This window comes from Nipponia nippon, unplaced genomic scaffold, assembly GCF_047370975.1.
Source record: "Nipponia nippon isolate SJK-2023a ecotype South Korea unplaced genomic scaffold, ASM4737097v1 scaffold_1, whole genome shotgun sequence".
Taxonomy (NCBI): domain Eukaryota; kingdom Metazoa; phylum Chordata; class Aves; order Pelecaniformes; family Threskiornithidae; genus Nipponia; species Nipponia nippon.
Window position 1 is genome coordinate 41,444,758 of NW_028262290.1, and position 19,945 is coordinate 41,464,702.

At 42.3% G+C, this 19,945-nt stretch overlaps 1 protein-coding gene across 1 annotated transcript; it reads right to left on the reverse strand.

Moving 5' to 3' along the window:
• Positions 1 to 3,625: 3,625 nt before the first annotated feature.
• On the reverse strand, positions 3,626 to 19,678 carry SDCBP (syndecan binding protein). The gene is made up of 9 exons (XM_087752746.1): positions 19,580 to 19,678; positions 15,345 to 15,410; positions 12,140 to 12,218; positions 9,429 to 9,538; positions 8,939 to 9,097; positions 7,304 to 7,479; positions 5,882 to 6,053; positions 5,215 to 5,306; positions 3,626 to 4,343 (listed from the first exon to the last, which is right to left on the reverse strand). Exons 2-9 carry the CDS (start codon positions 15,393 to 15,395, stop codon positions 4,289 to 4,291), a joined length of 894 nt encoding a protein of 297 aa, XP_087608872.1. The 5' UTR covers positions 15,396 to 15,410; positions 19,580 to 19,678; the 3' UTR covers positions 3,626 to 4,288.
• Between the last annotated feature and the right edge of the window lie 267 nt (positions 19,679 to 19,945).

Consider the following 19,945-nt stretch of genomic DNA (forward strand, 5'->3'; position numbering starts at 1 on the left):
GTCATTGTTTGATTTGCGTAGAATGCATCATAGCTTGCTGTTTGAACTGGTTTCAGAAAAGCAGCATTTGCATTCTTAAGTCTTTTAAGAATGCTTGCAACTTAGTGCCACGTCTCATGGCATAATGTATGTACCTCTCGTGTAGTCAGCCTTTCTCCCTAGTGAAGACACATGCGATGGTAAATACTACTTTGAACACTAAGGCAGCTGTTGTTCTGAGCAGTGGTCAGTCTCTGTTTAGTCTCCAAATGTGGCTCTTTGCAAAGGCATAGAGAAGAATAAGAACATATTCTATATTGCTTTTTCCTATTGAAAACCAGCACTAATGTATTAGGCTGAAAGGAAGCCAAGCATAAAATTGATCCCCTAACAGAGAACAGTTACACATAGATGTAATGGGCTGACAGAATCTTCCCCTAACAAGTGCCTGAAATTAGCCTTATGGTCTATTACTACTACCTTTCATCACTTCTATTACTATCCTTCTCTTAATAATCATCTTCAGCATCTTCATGTTTGGTGTTCTCAACCTCTTTCAACTCAAACTATCTTTGAGATGGAATTTAAATACAGCGTTTAAACAGAGCTACAGCTCCTGGGTTTATCCAGTCCCTTGTTGTCTTAACCCAGTGTCAAAGCAGCGTTGCTTTAGGCTTACTTTCTCTGTAGGACTTAAGGATATGATTTCCTGCAAGGAGCTGTTCTGAAGTTAAAGACTGGAAACAGTCTTTAAATGGCTTATTACAGCAACAAGCATCTGCAGTTGTGATGTTGCCCCAGTGTGACCCAAGATCAATATTAATTTCTCTGATGGTATTCTCTCCTGCTGGTATTAAGATGCCCTGGCAATGTGTCCAGGACAAGCATTCTTCTAAATTATGTTCAGTCCTTTGTCTGCAGCCATCCTGCCTTGGGTTTGACACCAAGCACCTGTTTCAGGGCACAGCTGTTTCCTTAGCATTGTAAAACAATTGTTTTATGGTTAGGGGCTGGTTTTTTCATTCCCCTTTTCCTTATGCTGGAGCTTGAACTTACTTTTCTGTAAGGTAATGACATGTTAAAGCAAACTGGCATTCTAGCTGCATTACTCACTTGGCTTAGCAAATAACTGAATTTTTATGTCATCAATGTGTGTGTGTGGTAAAGGGACACGTGGCAAGAGATTAAGCCATATCATGCACACCTGCTGTTAACAGTCTTAATCTTGCAGCACAATGGTTGGGATCTGCCCTGTTTCTTTACCCTTCATTATATTTATTTCCCAAATATGTCTGTGTGTAGGCAAAGAAGACATAGAAACCCACATTCTACGCTTGCCTGGAAGCATCTTAGGTGATTTCTAACTTATGCTAAAAGCTTTTTATGTGTTGCTTTAAATGTGCCTATCATTGCTTGCTTACTTCCACCCTATTGTATTTTGTCGCTGGCCCGCAAGGTTTTCTGCATTTAAAAGTTTCACTGTTACTTGTTTTATCTTTTAGCACATCCTCTTTTTGTATTCTGTTCCTGATCATGTGCTATTTTGCAACTCAAGTTATACTTCAATATGGTTGAAAATCACAAAGGAACTACCTGAGCAATAGTAAACTACACACCTTCACACTTGTTTTCTTGATGCTATCTTACCCAAACGTTGGGCACAGCTGTGCTCCTTTGTCACAGGGGGCCCCCAACTGATCTAAACCAGAGGAAAATGCTCCTGAAGTTTGTGACCCCTGAATTTTGACTTAAGCTACCTCAGAGAGAAAATACCCTTAACTTTCTTTTGGTTAAATATGGATGCATACAATGCATAGCTCTTCAGTGCAGCTGAGGTTTGCTTTCTCACATAAAACATGCTCACAAACCAGAGCCCTCAGCCAGCTGTTTCATTGCCTAAAGCAGCCTCAGCTTTTTAAGGGGGGGGGGGGGGGCGGGAAATCAAGTTAACCCTGTGACTAGGTTATATCACCACTATCTTAGGGGTTTTTTAATCAGATGTGTGCAAGGAATTACACACAGACCAGTATTTTCTTGCAGCTTAACTCAAAGTTTTTCTGCATGAAAACATGAGGTTTTTTATTAGTTCTTTCACTTCTGGTTGCTACATGCTACAGCTGGAAGGAAAACACTAAGTACTTGTGCTGAAGTTCTACCCCTCTGGTATTGCCAACGGCTCTCCCTGGCCCCTGCTGAATCATCTGCTCCTACGTGAAAACTTGTTGGATGCAGAGGTCAGCATTTCAAGAATACATTGTTTGGGTTTCAGAGCTAAGCAAACTAGCTTGCCCAGAAGCTTAGAGATGACTGCTACAGGCCACAGGTCCTATGCCCATAAGGCTGCATCATACCAGCGCTACATGAAATCACCAATTACTGCCCCAAGCACTTGCCACAGTGGTTCCAGAGACATATTATTTAGTAACCAAACAACCCCATTAAAATGGCTCCCAGGATGAATTTGATCACCACTACAGCCTGAAGGAGTGTAATGGCTTTCCCTCAGTTACCATAACTGAGAAATTCATTTGAGAAACAGGAAGCTACAAGCCAGACTCTTCTTGACAGGCAGAGCTGATCTTACCTGCTAAACTTAACAGTACTCTGACATTCAGTAATCCTAGATTGCACAGCTGAAACATGGACCAGAGCATATAAAAAAAAAAACAACCAAAAAAACCACGCTCACCAAAGCTGGTATTTAAGGTCAGATCACTTAACAACTTAAAGGCTCAGTTGAACATGCCTATGACCTGGTCTGGTGGGTCAACCCTAGCCAGCAGCTGAGGCCCCAGTGAGTTTCTCACTCAGCTGCCCCACAGCAGGATGGGTAGGAGAATCAGAAGGGCAAAAGCTAGGAAAAGTTGTGGATTGAGATAAAAGACAGTTTACTAACTGAAGAGGAAGGGAGAGGGAGGAGAAAAAAAAAAAAAAAAAAAAAAAAAAAAAAGTGACACAGAGGCCATCATTCACCACCTCCCAGCAGCAGACTGATGCCCAGCCAGTCTCCAAGCAACAGCTACTGTGGAAAGACTCCCCTCAATTTATTGCTGAGCATGATGTCAAATGGTGGGGAATTTTTCTTTGGTCAGTTTGGGTCAGCAGTCCCAGCTGCGTTCCCTCTCAGCCTCCTGGCCACCCCCAGCCTACTCGCTGGGCTTAGGGGCCAGAGTGAGCCACAGCAAAGTCCTTGACACTGTGCCAGCACTGCTCTGCCAGAGCAACAACATTGGTGTGTTATCAACGCCGTTTTAGTCACAAGTCTCAAACACAGCACCATACCAGCTGCTATGAAGAAAGTTAACTCCATCCCAACCAGACCCAGTACACCCAGCAAGCTGCAAACAGTTTTAAAATGAAATTGCCACAATTAGTGTGTCTTGTAGAACAGCTAGGCTGCTATCCCACATGTTAAGCTGAAGGTATGAAAAGAGTTAAGCATATCTTGTCTAAAGTATCCCAGCTCTACCCTTTTAATTTCAAGATTGTAGGCAGTGAGCTTATTTAGAAAGCTAGTTTAAACTGTATTTCCTATCTTGTATTTGTTGTTGGTTGAAACTGACCTCAACTAAACAAGCCTGTCTTAGCTCATGTTAAGAAGTATGCACACGCACACACACACACACACACACACACACAGAGTATCTAAAGTTTCAGTCATTTATTTGGTTATTTCTGAATCCTTAAGAACATGGTTAAGGCGAGAGATAAGCATATTAGTTACAATTTGTATAACAAGTAATAAAAAGATTTGAGTATCTGTACACTACTTTGAAATAATATGCTTACTTACTGAACGATGCCTTTAGCTATATTCAGCTTAGCTGGCATTCTTGTGTAAACAATATTTACTAGAACAAAAAATTAACTAGTACTAGCCATACTTCTAATACGCTATTTCAAATCTACTCTTGCAAACAGAAAGCAGTAAAAATACTCAATTCTCTTAAACATACAAAGCGCAGCATTGTTCTAGGTAACAACATGTAACTTTGCAAGTGATATTGGTTCCTTTAGTTGCAATGGCTTATAGTAGAAGTAAACTAAAGACCTATGAAAAGAAGTCATAACACAATTGGAATTTCACATTTGTCAAGCATATAAGGCTACAAGTTTTACAGTTTGTGAATAAATGAGATATGTTGAACTGTAACATTCCCAGCCATTATTGATGCAAATGCTTGATGCAGCATATCTTCTCAGCCTCCAGAAAGGCTCATGTGCAGAAGAAAGAAATCACTGAGTGTAATAGCCCAAGTTTAGTGGAATCATCATTATATACATGTACACACACATACATGATGCAAGTTTAGACTTCGGGAACAGAGTGATCCATCAGGCTTTTCATAATGCTAGTTGCCATCCTAAACAAAAGGAGAAAGGCATTCAGTTTTGTAAGACAACTGTAGAAGACCACTACAGCTTCTGATCACTCTATCTTTGTCATTGCTAGCACTTTAATACAATTTAAAAGTTGGCCTTTTACTCCACTATTTGTGACAACAAATATGTTGCTAGAGAAAGCTGCACCACACTGCACACACAGAAGAGAAGCCCGTGATACTCGACATTTTTATCAGTAACCGAGCTGTGTTAACAACATCTTTCAGCATGTGGGCATGTGTGCAAGCAGAGCAGTATCACAAGTATGAGGGAAGGAGGGCACGGGGAAAGGTGGCTGTTAGAATGAAAACTGTTTTGTAGAAAGAGCATACCAACTGGAGAGGGAAAAAAAAAGACTCCATTATACCTGAAGCATTATTAATCAACTTCAAAAACATATTTTTGCAGGAGAGATTTAGCTGTAGAAAGCCACTGCTGCCAAAGGATTAGAAAAAAACAACTATATCCTGCCAAGAATCATGTTGAGTCACCAGAATTAGTTTAGTTTTAGAATTTTAGTTACAAGGTAACAAATACTTGAGCTATCCATGCACTTGAAAGTTCTCACGAACTCAAGTTCAGGCAAATTACATTTTAAAAAGGGTTTTCAAGAGAAGAAAAGGTAAAAGAGCATCACTAACATATGATTAGTTTAAAAACAGAACCAAAACTCACCAGTTTGACTAAAACATCAGATTAAGCAAATTTTTAGACTCCCCCCACCCGCTCTCCAGCCTTCATGTTAAGTCTGTAATTAGGTCTTATCACGAGTACATCTTATTTAACCTATGAAAAACAGTCACTGTCAACTTGATTATAATTAACACCATGGCTGCTTTGTTTATTACCTACCTCTTTATTATATACTCATAGATACTGGAAGGCATGACAGTAATGGTCACTACGCTTCCAGCTGTTGCCAAGATGTCTGCAATCTGCGGGTCCTGTTATCAAACAAGAAGTCATATGAGCAACATTACCCAAAGCTGACCAATAAAGCAGCAGTTCAAAAGCCTTTTCTAGACACATTTCATGCAGCTTAAGAGACCCACAACTCCTTAGTTGGAGTATTTAACCTTCAGGGCAAAAAAAATCGCTGAACCTGCAATACCACTTCATAGATGTTTGGTTATCAGTATCTTGCATAAACTGACTAGAGAAGGGATACAGACATTATACACAGAATTCCTGCTAGAATTTCACACAGGCTGACAGGAGGAAGCTTATTCTTTGTTTTGCCAGCAAAGTTAGACTAAAGATAAAAACCGAGGGCCAGCCTAGCCAGGTAGAGGCAGAGAAGAAGAGAATGAGTTGCCCTGCCTACAGATACAAAACTGCAAAGAAGCCTCAAAACATACACGTCTCTCCAATCAATTTAGGTTACCTCTCATGACTTGCTTTCTTATTTTATGAAGATTAAACATCATATTACAATCCTTTTCCCCCTCCAAAACACAACTACTACACAGACACAAAAAGCTCACAGCTATCCACACCCACCACATACTACTTATTTTACCTTCAATCCAATCACATTCTGGCCATTAATTTCACAGATGTTGTGCTCTGTAAGAAGTCCATTTCTCGCAGCAGAACTGTCTTTCACTATTGAGGTTATTTTTCCATTCTTGAATATGAAACCAACATGCCCTGTGCTGTCCTTATGCATAGTAATAATTCGTTCAAAAGGCCTATAAGACATTTAAAATGAAAAATCATGTTTTCAGTCTACTAAACCACAGACAGAACCACATACTATTTCAGCATCTTTGACTTACAAGAAGTAATTGTACTCTAAAAGACTCGTACATCAATTACAATGAAAACTAGTTGGGTTTAACTTCATTTTGTTAATATTGTTATAGTGACATATACTTGTTTATAAACCTTACATGTTTTTCCTGTTCTGGATTAATAATAATACAAAAATCCCATACAACATCCACCCACCCACCATAACAACCAACCTAACACAAATGTCCATTAAAAATTAAAGTTTTCTCTACATATATTACAAGGTAGATAAAATAGCACAGGCAATTTTAACAACTGGAGGTAGACCACAGGATTCTGGAGTACAAGGCTTCCCCAATAACATTTCTACTGCTTTACAGACAATAAACCTTTAAATCGTGTCTTAAAAAGCTAGTAAATCCAGGAAGGGGGTGAGGAGTTGGGCACAGAAGTGGTAGACAGAGCAAGAAATCTACTACCACAGTATTTCAATTCAATACGTGATAGAAGTAGCTGCCCTGATAGAAGCAGCATGGCCTGCACTGGGTCGAACCTGGTTCTTAAACAAGAATAAACATTGAAAAAGCTTTGAGATGTATACCTAGTCATAATCACGTATCATCTGTCTTCTCATAGCCTACAGACCTTACGGTAAATCTGACCTATTATTACTACATACAACTAGTTACAGGGTCATTACTTAATAAAACTAAAAATCTATATCGGTTCATCAAGCATGCTTTCAGCGAAACTGGCATTAATTCATATGTAAGCAACAGAGTTCACAAGAAAACTATCATGCTAAATAAAAATGCAAATGTATTCATTACATACAGTGAATATTTTGGTACCATCTTTTATTGCTTTTTCAATTAGTATAAGCAAAGGTCAAGTTGTGTCCAAAAAAACCACAGAAGTCTTGAATTCAGAGTTTAAATTTGACTTGTGCTACCACTCATTAGTTTACTTTCGAAAATGTGATTGGCTCATCATGCTCAGGCAAGCATGCACTGGAAGTTTGCAAGTTAACAACTGTTTTGACTGTTCCCCACAAGGGGGAACATTTCTGAGGATCTTTACTATTGAAGTACATGACCAAACAGATTTTGTCATACGCCTGCAGTCCTGCTCAAGCAAGGGCAGACACAAACCCCACAGAATTATTCCAAGATAGATAATGACGATCCATATCTGCAGTTAGCTTTACCTGTCCCGAATGATCATTGAAATCCTTTCTCCAGAAGCCTGTTTAAGAACTTTATGCGCTTTATCAGAACTCCATCCTGCACAGTTTTCACCATTGATCTGCAGAACTTGGTCCCCAAACCGCAGGCCAGCAAGGGATGCTGGAGAGTTTGCCTGAACTAACTGGACAAATATACCCTACAAAAGAGAAAAAGGGCAGGGGGAGAGGAAGTTCTTCCTTAAAGATGAAGACCAGTGACAGAACACACAGCCCTTTGAAGTTTCCCATTCTCTATGTAATACCAACGAAACAGACAGAAGGACTTGCTAATTATCTCTCCTTAAGAGGCATTTTTGAAATTTCCATCTATTTCTAGATGTCTTTAAAGAGACTGACAGACAATTAATGCCAGAATAAAGTTCAGAAATGGGCAAATCTGTTCTGTCTAGATCGTCAGACATTAAAAAAAAAAGACACAAGCATAACATTAAAGCCTTACTTGAAGGCATAAATACTATTCTGTTTTTTTGCAAGAAACCTGAACAACTGGATCAAAACAGACTAGTGGTAGATTTGTATATCTCCTTGTGCATTTAACTCATAATTCCTTTGCCAGACATCAGTCTATATATAGCTGGAGACATAGATCAGCAATGCTAGGAACTCTATAGCAGATTTTTCCTTCTTCCTTCTTTCACAACCCCATTAGTTTTCAACTCTATCAATTATGACTTGCTAGCACCTCAGGTAAAAAAATCAAGGTGTTAAAAAACTATTTCTAGTCAAAGTACCCCTAAAAACCAAGTAAAGCATATCAAGGCAAACTGTAGATAATACCTTCTGGGTGGCATTTAAAAACAAAAAAAAAAAAAAACAAACCAAAACAAAACCCATCCTACTCTAAGAAAACCCCAGCATTTCCTGGGTTAGGAGAAATACAAAAAGCACTTTAACCCTACACAGAACTTTGAATACAATTTTTTTTTTTTTTAAACATTCAGATTAAATGGCCTTGCCAAAAAAAACCCAAAACAAACAAAACAAAACCAAAAAGAATAGAGTAGCATTTTCCATGTTGAGAATCAAAACATACTGAAACAGAGAACCTCCAGAGCAGGTTTAAGGATCTTCCTGCAGCTATGTTCATGTTAAGAGAAACTCAAAAAAGTCTACTCCGAAATTACTCTTTACCTGTAGGTAAGATGACACCCTCACTATCCTTACTTTTCTCACCAGCAACACACCGCAAAAATCTATAGAAGAGGAGCTACTTCTAAGCCATGGGCAGTTCTCTGCATACTGCTGAACTTTAAGTACTGCCCAGTGTTTCCACAAAGATAAAGACAAGAAGTCTTGAACTGCTAACAAGTACCACAGCAGCTCTGCAAGGACAATTTCATGCTCTAAAGTGGAAAAAAAAAGTAAGAGTATTTTTCAGGTGTTATAACACACATGGACATAAATTGCCACTGTAAATTTAGATCCTAGGCCAGACAGCTAGAAATCTAGTTACGGATCTAATGAAGGATTTTAAAATTCTGATAATGGATAAGCAAGCATCATACAGAAGACAATTTTGTGACCATACACCAACTTCACTACTAATTTAATACAGCAGTAAGATCTCTATAGGCAAATACAAGCTTCTATACTTACGTTGTCCACAGACTTAAGGCGAAGTCCAATTTTGCCATCTTGATCTTTACATAAAATTGCTTCACGGATGCCTTGCTTAATTTCTGCTCTGCGAATTCCAATATCATTTCCAGTCACTGGAGCTACCATGTAATTAGTAGAAGGTCGTGTTACCAGTTGCTGATTAAAACAAAATAGCCAGAAAACTTAGTTTCAACTTCTTTTAAACAGCTATACGTCAGTTTATATAAAGTGATATTTAAAAAAAAAAAAAAAAAAAACACAACACAAATTAAGTCATACCACCGGCTCTTCCCCACCCCACCCTCCCAACACTGGAAATACACTGCTCAGTTTAAGACCAGATTAAAATAGGCCCTATTACTTAAAACAATTAATTTATCAGTCAAGTATGGTACTTAAGACAAATAGTAATCTACCTTCTAGAATGCTAGATATACATTTAGTCTTTATACTTTTGCTTTCTAAAACATGCTTGACTGGTACCTACACCCTGCGGCTGAGCAGCTGCTGCCACTGGTAAGTTTCTCTGCATCTCCTCTTCATTGAGGCTGAGGCCCATATACTGAGAAAGTTCTGGATACAGTCTGGGGTATAAGCCTATAGGACAAAACCAAAAAAACCCATCAATACAATTGTTGGTTTAACAGAACAAGGAGTTACTGCTTTCATATGTACAATTACTTCAACAAATCTTGTGTTATTGTAACATATTTAATTTGAAAATTATGATGGAAGACCCACTTGAATCAGGACTGTCATTCTAGCCCAGCTTAGAAAAGTAACCAGACAAGCAGTACTTCTGAGATAAAGAGCTTATAGAGAACTTTCAGTTTCATTTTCTTAATTCATCCTTTACGGCCCAAACATTAGACCCATGGCGATAAGTTCCAAAAACGTTGTGCTGCAGTCCATGAAGACATGCCCTTGCTCCAAAGCTTTTGGCCAATTAGTGGGGAACTGCTCTCTCTCCCACCCCCAAACCAGGTATGCTGGAGAACACACACACACGCACAGAGTGACCTTCCACCAAGTACAAGACAGCACTCGCAAGAGGCATCCATGCCAAGGACATTCCAGATCCCAGTTTCTGCAGAAGACAGCCTCCTGGCTGTACGGTCCACAGTGCAGTCTGCTTTAATAGTCTTCATAAGAAAGTATCTGTCATTTTCTCATAGCTTCAAAATGAAGTTGGTTTAGACATGCTTCTCACAACAAGACAAAACAAACATGGCCCTTAAAATATCCAGCAGGAGATTCCTCTATGTCTGAGAGGAGCAGGGTGCAGGGAGTGGAAGGAAAGGAAGTTAAACTGACAGACTTGTCAGACCTTGAGTCAAACCACTCTGGAAATAAGCCTGATATTGCTCTTGACATTCCACAGATAATTAACTGGTGCCATTTAACAAGCAGCAGTTAAAGAACTCTTAAGAGTCCACTCACTGTTCTCACCGAATCAGTGGGGACAAAAAGGCTGCTCAGAGAGCAAGGTGGTGCAAGGGATGGCCTTGGAAGCAAGCAGGCTCCCCAGTTCACAAAGCTCAGGTTTCACGTGTTCATTTATGGGTACATGTATAAAACCAGCTGTTGTAAGAATCCACATTTGACCAGAAATGGAAAGTAAGTTTTCTGGAAAGGAACAAAGGTCATTGCAAGGTGAATTCCAGTATAAAAGGGAGACTTTTTTGCTCCTTAATAGTTTCAGCGGTCACGTTTGCATGCTGCTTCACATGAGAGCTGTCTGATCTTCTTTCTGGATTGATTTATCAGCTTGTAGTTTCACCAATATTGATTACTAAGCTTTTAATGAATACTACTTCTATTTTTGCTTGCATTTCCAAGCCCCTAGGATTATACACAATTAACGGTGCAGAAGACTTCTGCAGCTACTCGAATTTTCTCTTTTGTCCTTCATTGAAGACCACAACATAAGATGCATCTTTGCTGGCTGTATTACATTCTCATTCAAAACAGAGGCACCTCCAAATAGCAGAAAACATCCAAAAGCTCTTGATGTTGTATATTCTTCTGCCTCTGCCAGGAGAGAGGTATTCCCAGCAGGTTTGGCACATCCTATAGACTGTGTAGGCCTCCCTTCCTTTGGGATATATTGAGTGATTACTCACTCTTCAGCCACACACAGCTCCTGAGCAATTCACACACAAGGTGATGTCAAAATGTCGTCATTTGGCCAGCACACACAAAAATTGCAGGAGAATTCAAACTCTGGACAGCAGAAAGAATGCTGCCAAGAAGGGACTGCTGAAGTAAACTTAAATCTGGTCTGTGAGGTTAGGTCAGGTAAGTATCTATTCCAGAAAGGATCTACAAGAGGTGGCTCTCTGGTGAGCGACACAAACTCCTGCCGTAAAGTCATCTTAGACACACCAGTGCCAAGAGGAGAACTGGAGACAAAGTTACATCCACCAAGCTCTAATATCTGATCCACCAGCATTCTTCACAGCTGTTCCAGCACTGCTGCGGGTCATGCTAGGTAGAGGTTTTAGGCCTTAGACCAAGTGTAACTCACTAGTCCAGAGCTCTGAACTCAGAAAACACCCGTGCACCTTCATGGATGTATATGTGCATGGGAGAAAAGGAAGAGAAATGGGTAAAAGTCATTCAGCTTTAGGTCTGATGGATTTCCCACCAGACATTTGATCCCAACATCTGCTGGAAGCTTTCTGTTGATAGCCTGACAAGATTAAATTCTACCTTCCTGGTCACTTCTCTATTGACAGAGATTGGTATGTGTTTGTTCCCAAGCAAGATCATATGGAGAGGAAAGGCACTCAGACTCACGCTGCTCTCAAGCTTACAAAAAAATACACTTAATAAATAAGGACAACTAAGTTTTTGAGGTAAGAGTTAAAAAGAGTTCAAATGGTACCAGCAACAGATCTTGTTATGTTAGGCTCACTTGGAAAAAGTTTCAAAAAGTTAGGAGAAGGATTAGTGTTTGCCACAACTTCCTTTTATAAGCAAACTCTGGTTTTTGACTCCTATAGCACCTCTACTAAGGTGGTTTGGTGCGAAGGGGGGGGGGGTTGTGTGGGTGGGTGTTGGCCTTTCCAGAAAGGCATGGTCTTACCCTTAGTAAACAGGATTACATATTTATAGGTATTTTTGTCTGTACTGTAACTTTAGGCTTTCGTAACAGCTTGTCAGAACATTAGGATACCATACAGTACATGAGCTTACCTCCATCATGAGGAATAGGAGCAGAAGCTTCAGACAAGATTGCTGGATTAGCTGGATTTGCAGAAAAGGCAGTCTGAGCCTAAAATCAAAAGAAACTCACATACGTTATCTTGTACAAGAAAAATCTATGAAATCTTTATTACACAGCCGGAAGACTACGTATTTTGTTTTTTCTTGTACGCGCTAGTTACTATTCATCTTGAAGCTCTGAAGTCAATCTTTTTCTTTGAAATAAATAGCTGCAATACAATATGCTGTAATAGTATCAAACTACTTCGGTAGATCAACTGGTACTCTCCTCAGAGACGAGGCTACAGTAATAATGCAGAAAGGTTTTACTGTCAATGTGTTCTGGTTTTGTCATTAAGCAAGTTAAAGAGCATAAGATTTCCTTAAAAGACATATTAAACTTGGCTGACAAAGCTTTATACCTTTAAGTTTTAAGGTATGGCCTTTGGCAGAGTGTTTTGTGATTACTTTTTTCAGCTGGATAGCAGCCATTTTTATCTCTTCGCCATTTACAGACGTTATTCGTGAGTTCTGCCACAGTCCCTTATAGGTTGCAAGTTAAGTTCCACACAGTCCAATGCTACTAGTTTAATACCTTCTGAAAGAAATGGACCTTCTAAGATGATTTTGCTTCAGAAGTGCCACTACAGTGAACACACTAAGCTTAGTCTCTGTATTGCTTATTGACTTACAAATATAAGAGACTGCATTAAAGTAAGCCAGTTTCCTTCCTTCTCAATACCTCAGCTGCTACTTTTTTGGCCTTGTGTAATCATGACCAGTGAAAAACATTGCCTTACAGAGGCCTGTTAAGTGTGATGGAAATAGCTATCCCAATAGCTTTCCTGAGGTTGAACGTCAAAGCTGGGGGGGAAATTACTAAATGCATAGTGAAACATTACACTGAACAGGACACATAAATCATCTAACGCAACATGACAGTCAAATTACTTAATGTTTTTAAGGAAATCAGGCTTAAAAATAGAAGACTTCATAGTCCTGCACTCTCCAGGAAGCTGCTTTTAGAAATAAGTTTCAGAGCCAGAATGACTCATTATTTATCAATATCAGACATATTTAGAAGAATAGCCTCCAACTCAAATGCTGGACAAAAAGAACAGGTTAGAATATTTAATGTAACAAGTCCATTTGTTTTAACCAGCAGTCATTTTAATCTCAATCACTTGTTGCAGATACAGACTTTGTCTTTCAGTGCTCTGCCCCCTTTCTCCTAAGAGTGCTCTCAGACATATTTAAAAAGACAGCATTTTTATAATGCACTTTTTAGGAGAGGCAAATAATTTAGCCTTTGCTACCAAAAATATCACTGAAAAGGGAATGGCTACCCTTGAAATAATGGTATGTAGCAACAACAGTATTTACTCACCCTCTCTCAAAGCTACACTCAGTAGATAGCTCATTACCCTCCTAGTTCCAACTATGGTCGGTAGGAGAGAGATGCTGTCACGTAACTGCTGAAGGGCAATCTTCCCCATGATGATGGCAATAAGAACACCCAAGCCTCTACGCTGGGGATCTGTAACTGAATGCTCTTGGCTCTACCTCCCTTCTCTCCCACCCCAACATGAATTTTCTCATAGGCCATCTTGCTTGACATCCCACTCAACAAGTGGCAGAACTTTGTGAAATCCTAATTTAAAGTTTGAGCGGACAGTCATCTTTAAGCATCTGTCCCACATGAACTGATTTCTAGAAAACCAACCTTCGAGACTACAGTGTCACCAACAACTGAACTAGCTTGACAGAACAATTTGTTATGCTCCCTATAGAAACCTCTATAGGGTTTACACTTATTTGTCTGTGAAGCACCACAATAGACTACAGGTATAATCGCAGGAACAAGGCACTCCGCCCAAGCTCATAAACCCTGCTGAGCATATGGGCAAGACAACGTAAAAGAAGAGTCCCTGCTCTATAAAATGACAGAACATGTATCTGTGGTTCAAGGTTTACAGGGCTCAGCATAGAGATACCCCACTTCCATTTCCTCACTGCTTCATTCAGTGTTCACAAAAGTTAAGCAGTAGAAAGACCACATTTAATATTTTTAATTGTTATATATAAACTCTAGCAGTTGGTCTTTAAAAGGTCGAAGGAGCACATTCTTGGCTCCAGGCTATTTTTTTTTTCCCCAGTTCAGCATTACCTGACAGTTCAGCATTACCTGACTTACTAAAGGACTTTGGTAAGATAAGAAGAATGGGGTGGGCAGACACGACAAGGTGAAATCCCAACACAGCGCTCACAACTTTGAAAGTCCCACCCCACACACACACAAATACAGGTGAGACTGAGGCACTCCACTTTGGGACAGCACAGGAGAGTTAAGCTGTTCTGTGCAGTTTGCTTGATTGCTTCCCAATGAGAAGGACAAGGACAGAAGCAGCAGCCACCTTAAAATGCAGTATAACTTAATGCTGTTTGAACTGGGAGGGAATCTAGTTTAAGTTTAGGAAAGAAAAATAGAAGCTAGGTAAAATGCCGAAGAAAGCAAGGAAACTCCTTGTAAAATACATTGATGTCAAATTTCTCATGGAGTTTTTATCCATTAAAATGTTTTTCATTATTTGGCATCACAGGTATTTTTTTCATCCTCATCCTGTCTAATAATAAAGCTACCAGTATTCTTCCACATAAAGGGTTTACACAAATGTGATTATATTGGAAGTATCGAGAGAACTGGTCACTACCATGAAATAGCTAGAGGACAAGGCTGTGATTCCAGATAATGTTAAAAGAGCCAGTGTTTGGGTTTTTTTTTTTTTTTTGCCCAACTGACCATGAAAGCTTTCTACCACAGGGAGTAAGACACAGCAGGTTTATTAGTTCAGTCAATACCTATTCATCACATCAGAGCTGAAATATAAGAAGAGACTGACTATGTTTGTCTACTTGAGACCAAGTATCTATACTTCAAAAAAACCAAACATATCAACACATTAAAAGACAAATGACTATAAATGAATATATAAAACAAAATAAATATACCCAACAGTGCTAAAATAAGCATTAATCATATTATATCAAGCTACAAAGTAAACAGTTTGTCTTTCCCCTTTTAGAGTGTGATGGTAAAACAAACTCTCACCTACAATAAAAGTCTCCCCTTCCCTGGATTAAATATCATCAGATATATTATCATCACCAAAACTCATCTTATGAAAGCCCACCATACCTGAATAACTTTGTCCACCTTCAGATCTTCCAAGGAAGGATAGAGAGACATTTTGATGCAGTCGCACTGGGTAGAGGGAAGACAAAAAAAGGGGAGAGCAAACAAACAACAGGGTTAGCCATCAGAGATATTTACTTAGGACTACAACTTAAAAAAAAAAAAAAAAAAACCACACAAAAATAAAAAGAGATAAAAAGAAAACAGACATAGAGCATTAAATAAGTGATCTGTGACCTGCAAGCCAGTTGATCTGTGACCTGCAAGTCTTAGCACTACAGATACCTGGCACTGCAGATAAATTCCATTAAGACTACCCATTTAATCTATCATCAATAATAGCCTTTGTGTAATAGGCTTTATTTAATATACTTAGCATTGTCAAAGTTTAGGTCTCAACAATGAGAAAGCCTATACAGAGAAACCATTTCACAAGAAGTATTGCAAAGACAGACTTTAGGAGGCCAGGACGCAATGATGATGAGGGTTAAGAGGAAAAATCTAATCACCCTCCTCCTACTCCTTCTCCCAGCTGGAACAGTATTTTATACACAACTGCAAAAGCTTTCACTCTGTTATCCAAAGTATCTGAAGACTTTCATCAGTTCTGATGTTCCAGTAAGAGGCCACTAAAGAGAACTGGCTTCCCGTGTCCATTTGCAACACATTAATTGCAGTAAGAGATCACAAAGCAGCCAGACTCAGTCAGTGGCGAGTTTCAAAACCCACGGAGGCTTCAGGCTGGCTCTCATGTGATGTTGGGAGAGCCCTGTGACAACTTATCAGGAAGTAATAAAACCAAAAAAGCCAAGGAAAAAGAAAACAAGCAAAAAAAAAAAATTTTCACATGATCCTCTAAGGCATCACGCTGACAACCAGCTCTGCTAGAGCCAGGCACCTGCCCTTTGGGAAATCTCATTTTCCAGAGCTCCTTCACTCATATTCTCACTGAGGTTGGCTGAACTTTTCAAAACCATAATAAAACACTTCGCACCAACATATGGGAACATTTTAATGAGGGGGGAGAAGAGGGACAGAAACAGAAGACAACAAAATCTGATACAGTCTCGGAAGTTATACAAGGCACTGAGAACTCAGTTAATGAGGCAGCCCTACTAAAAGCTTTCAGTTTGGGGATTCATTTTCTTATCCAAGGAGTAGTTTAGAGGTCCTTATTAGTGTAACAACTTCGCAGTAATTCCAGACTAAAAGTGACACTACACAAATCCTTGAGCTACTGCTTCTCTACATGCAGATACTAAGCTGTTTTAAAAAAAAAACAAAACACACACACACACTGATGCCTAATGTGATATTGCAGTAACACAATAGACATCTCTTCATATTACACTAAGGTCATCAACAGCTTCTCTACTTGTTCAGCAGAGTGGCTGACAGCTCCAGTATCATGTCAGACCGCAATTAAAACTTCAAAAAAGCGTGCCCTAAATGCAACAGATCTAAACTGCGAACGCGTGGCCTGTTATGTTGTAAAAATTAATTGCCACTGACGTTTCTGACTGTTTGTTGCAACTAAACCAAACATAGTTGAAGCCTGGAAGCTTTGTGAGTTAAATATACATATTTAAAACCAGTTTAAAGTTCTGTTTTAAACCAGCATTGGCCTGAAACAATCAAGTGCTTTTGCTCATCCAAAATGGGTAATAGCAAATGCAAGCCCAAGCCCGGCAAACCCCTCGCTCAGGTAAGCGGTGCCCGGAGGCTGCATTCTGCTGCTAACGCCAGCCAAGTCCCACGCAGCATCAGACTCGCCATCTCCTTCTAGGCTACAGCTGCCCTAGTACATTCAGGTGCCGGTCCAAGCACTGGCACACGTTCAAAATCAGCACACCCCCAGCAGCACACGGGCAGAAAAAGAGGGCAGGCCAAGGATGGTGCGTTCCCAAAGGAGTCACCCCGTTTCAGGGTGATGAGGGGCACAGAAGCAGCGTTTTGCAGATGGCGAGCGCTGACATCCGCGCAGCTGCGGAGCACAGCACGGGGTCCACTGCGTCCCTGGCCCCAGAGACCGACTTCCACACCACAAACCCTCGCGTGCTTACACCTCGGCCAGCTTTAGTTCTCCTCCACAGACCAGTCTCACTCTGCACGCGATTACCAGTGATATTTGCAACAGGCAGGCAATCTCAACCTTCATCTAGTTTACAAACAGAAGCATAGTGCTTTCTGTAGGAAAGTATTAGCAAAGCTAAACATATATTAGTTCTCAGATCACATAAGATGACACTCCAGCAGCTTATCCCACCACTTTACAACCCCCTGGCCACCTCCCCTCCCTATCCGAGGGCTCCCAAACCTAAGCGGTTGTCACCGCTACCAAGGAGCAGCTGGGCCAGGTCCCTTGTTGTAATCTCACCAGTTACTATTTTTGGTTTTCCAACTAAACAGCCAGAATAACTGTCACCACTGTAATCGCATTCAGTGAGCTCCTAACTTTGCATACAGCATTTTCAATTTCTGCAGAGGCAGTTGTAGCAAGTAATCCTCATCAGGTAAAGCAAGATCTGCAAAAATACTGTATTTAGTTTAAAATATAACTTTTTAATAACAACTGCCACTGTCAGGGACCACCAGGAATCGCAGGAAGAATTTGTTCACGACCTCTGTACAATGTTATTCACAGTATAAACAAGAGTTTCAGCAGGCGCTGTAACGGCTTTAGGCACTGAGGAGTGGCTACCACAAAACGTGAGTCACTATAACCTCCTTTTCACCCTTAAAAATCTACACTGACACCAGAATAATTGTCCTGGACCATTTCCATATTCCTACGTCTTGTGAGGAACACAAGTGTTCAGGAAAGCGAAGACCAAAGGAAGAGCGTGGGGCAGGAGGGACAGCCGTAACTTGGCTAGCGACCCGTGAAACCCGGCAGTGAAGACCTCTCCCCGTTTCTCAGTCCCCTCGGCTAGGAAGTCCAACCGCCGGCACTGGCCAGCGCGTCCCACTGAGCAAATCCCGTTTGCCAGAGGGAAGTGCGGGGCCACCAGCCAGAGGCCCGTGGAAAGGCAGCACTCGTGACAGCCCGGGGCTGCCAGGAGGAAGTCTTGCGGGTGGGAGGGATCCCGAACTGCCCTCAGCGGCAGGGCTGGGAGGAGATGGGCTCCCCGATAACACCCTCCGGGTCAGAAACCACGGAGCTGAAGGTAGTGTGGGATCCAGCTCAACCCCAAGCCTGGCCAGCCTGTAGCAACTGCTGTCTCTGAAAGCAGCAGCAGCCAATACTGGGGCAGAGGGGGGAAAAAACAAAATAAAACAAAACAAAACAGCCACCCACAAGTGTTTTCTGCCTGTGGCCCATGAAGAGATTACAGCAGGCCACAAAAGCCAGCACCTATACTGAAACATTGGTTTCCACTTCCTGAGGAATTAGAAACCTGTAAACCTAAAAATTCGTCTTTAAAGCAGATCCAGGACAAAACTCGCTGGAGGTCAGGCTGAGACATCAGGAACTGGGTGACTGTTTTGCAAGACACATTCTCCACTAATAACTCCGTCTTTCCCTCCCGATACCTATCTAATTAGCCTCTGAGCAATGGCTCTCATTATGCATTTAGCTCTGAAATCTGCTGCCTCCATTTCAGACCCGAAGCAGGGCTCGCTTGCCCGAAAAGGCACATCACATCCATTTCACCCCTGCAGCAGTATTTAGCCAGTCTAAAAAGAAAGTATGACAAATGCCCGAGGCTCCCGAGAGGAGCTGCCCGAGAAGCAGGGTCCTTACGCAATGACCCCGGGGCCTGACCGCCAGGTCAGCAGACACCCCCAGGCCCCGCACCGCGGGGGACGCGGACACAGGCAGACACACAGGCGTTTATTCACTCGCTGTCGTCTCCGGCCGCGGCCGGAGGGGCCCCGCGGGGAGGCAGCGCCTCTCCCTCGGCAGCGGCCGCCCCCCCCGGCCCGGCCGGCTCCGGGGAGCGGTCGCCCCAGGGCCCGGCGATGCACCGCCCCGGCCGGCCGGCAGCGGGGACGAACACTGCCCTCGCAAACGGGACAGCGAAACCACCACCACCGCCTCCTCCAGGCTCTCCCCGCAACCGGCACCGGCCTCCCCCGCCACGCCCCCTCCCCGCTCCGCCATGGCCGGCCGCCGCGCTCGTAGCCCCCTCTCCTCCCTCCCCTCACCCCGCCGGAGACGGGCCGCCGCCCCGGGCCCCGGCGCAAAGGGCCGCGGGGCAGAGGGCCCCGTCAGCCGGCCCCAGCCCTTCCTTTACCTCCGTCCCAGGCGGCGGCTGCCGTTCGTCGGGGCCCTCAGCGCGGAGAGAGACGGCAGCGCTGGCGGCTCCCGAAAGTCCCGGCAGCGCCGCTATGAGGGGAACAGGGGCGGTGGCGGAACTGGCCCGGCCCCGCGCATGCTCCGGCGGCGGCAGCGGCGGGAGGGGGCCGGGCTCGGCGGGGAGGAAGGGGCCCGGGCCGGGGCCGAGGGGCAGCGGGCACCGCTGCCCGGCTTCCCGCCCCCGCGCCCCGCAGCCGCCGGTGGAGGCCCCGCTCCCCACGGCGGCCGGCAGCGCTCCCCTCTGGTCCCTCGCTTTACTCCTGCGGTGGCTGGCCGATGGCATTCTTCATTTTGGCACTGCCTT

Bases quoted from the DNA above. Each gene is read 5' to 3' on its own strand.
- SDCBP (XM_087752746.1), bottom strand. From the start codon at position 15,395: ATGTCTCTCTATCCTTCCTTGGAAGATCTGAAGGTGGACAAAGTTATT. The intron at 7,480-8,938 runs GTAAGTATAGAA...TCTCTTTTGTAG, and splicing joins GCCTTAAGTCTGTGGACAAC to GGTATATTTGTCCAGTTAGT. The intron at 5,307-5,881 runs GTAAAATAAGTA...GTTTGATAACAG, and splicing joins AGAATGTGATTGGATTGAAG to GACCCGCAGATTGCAGACAT.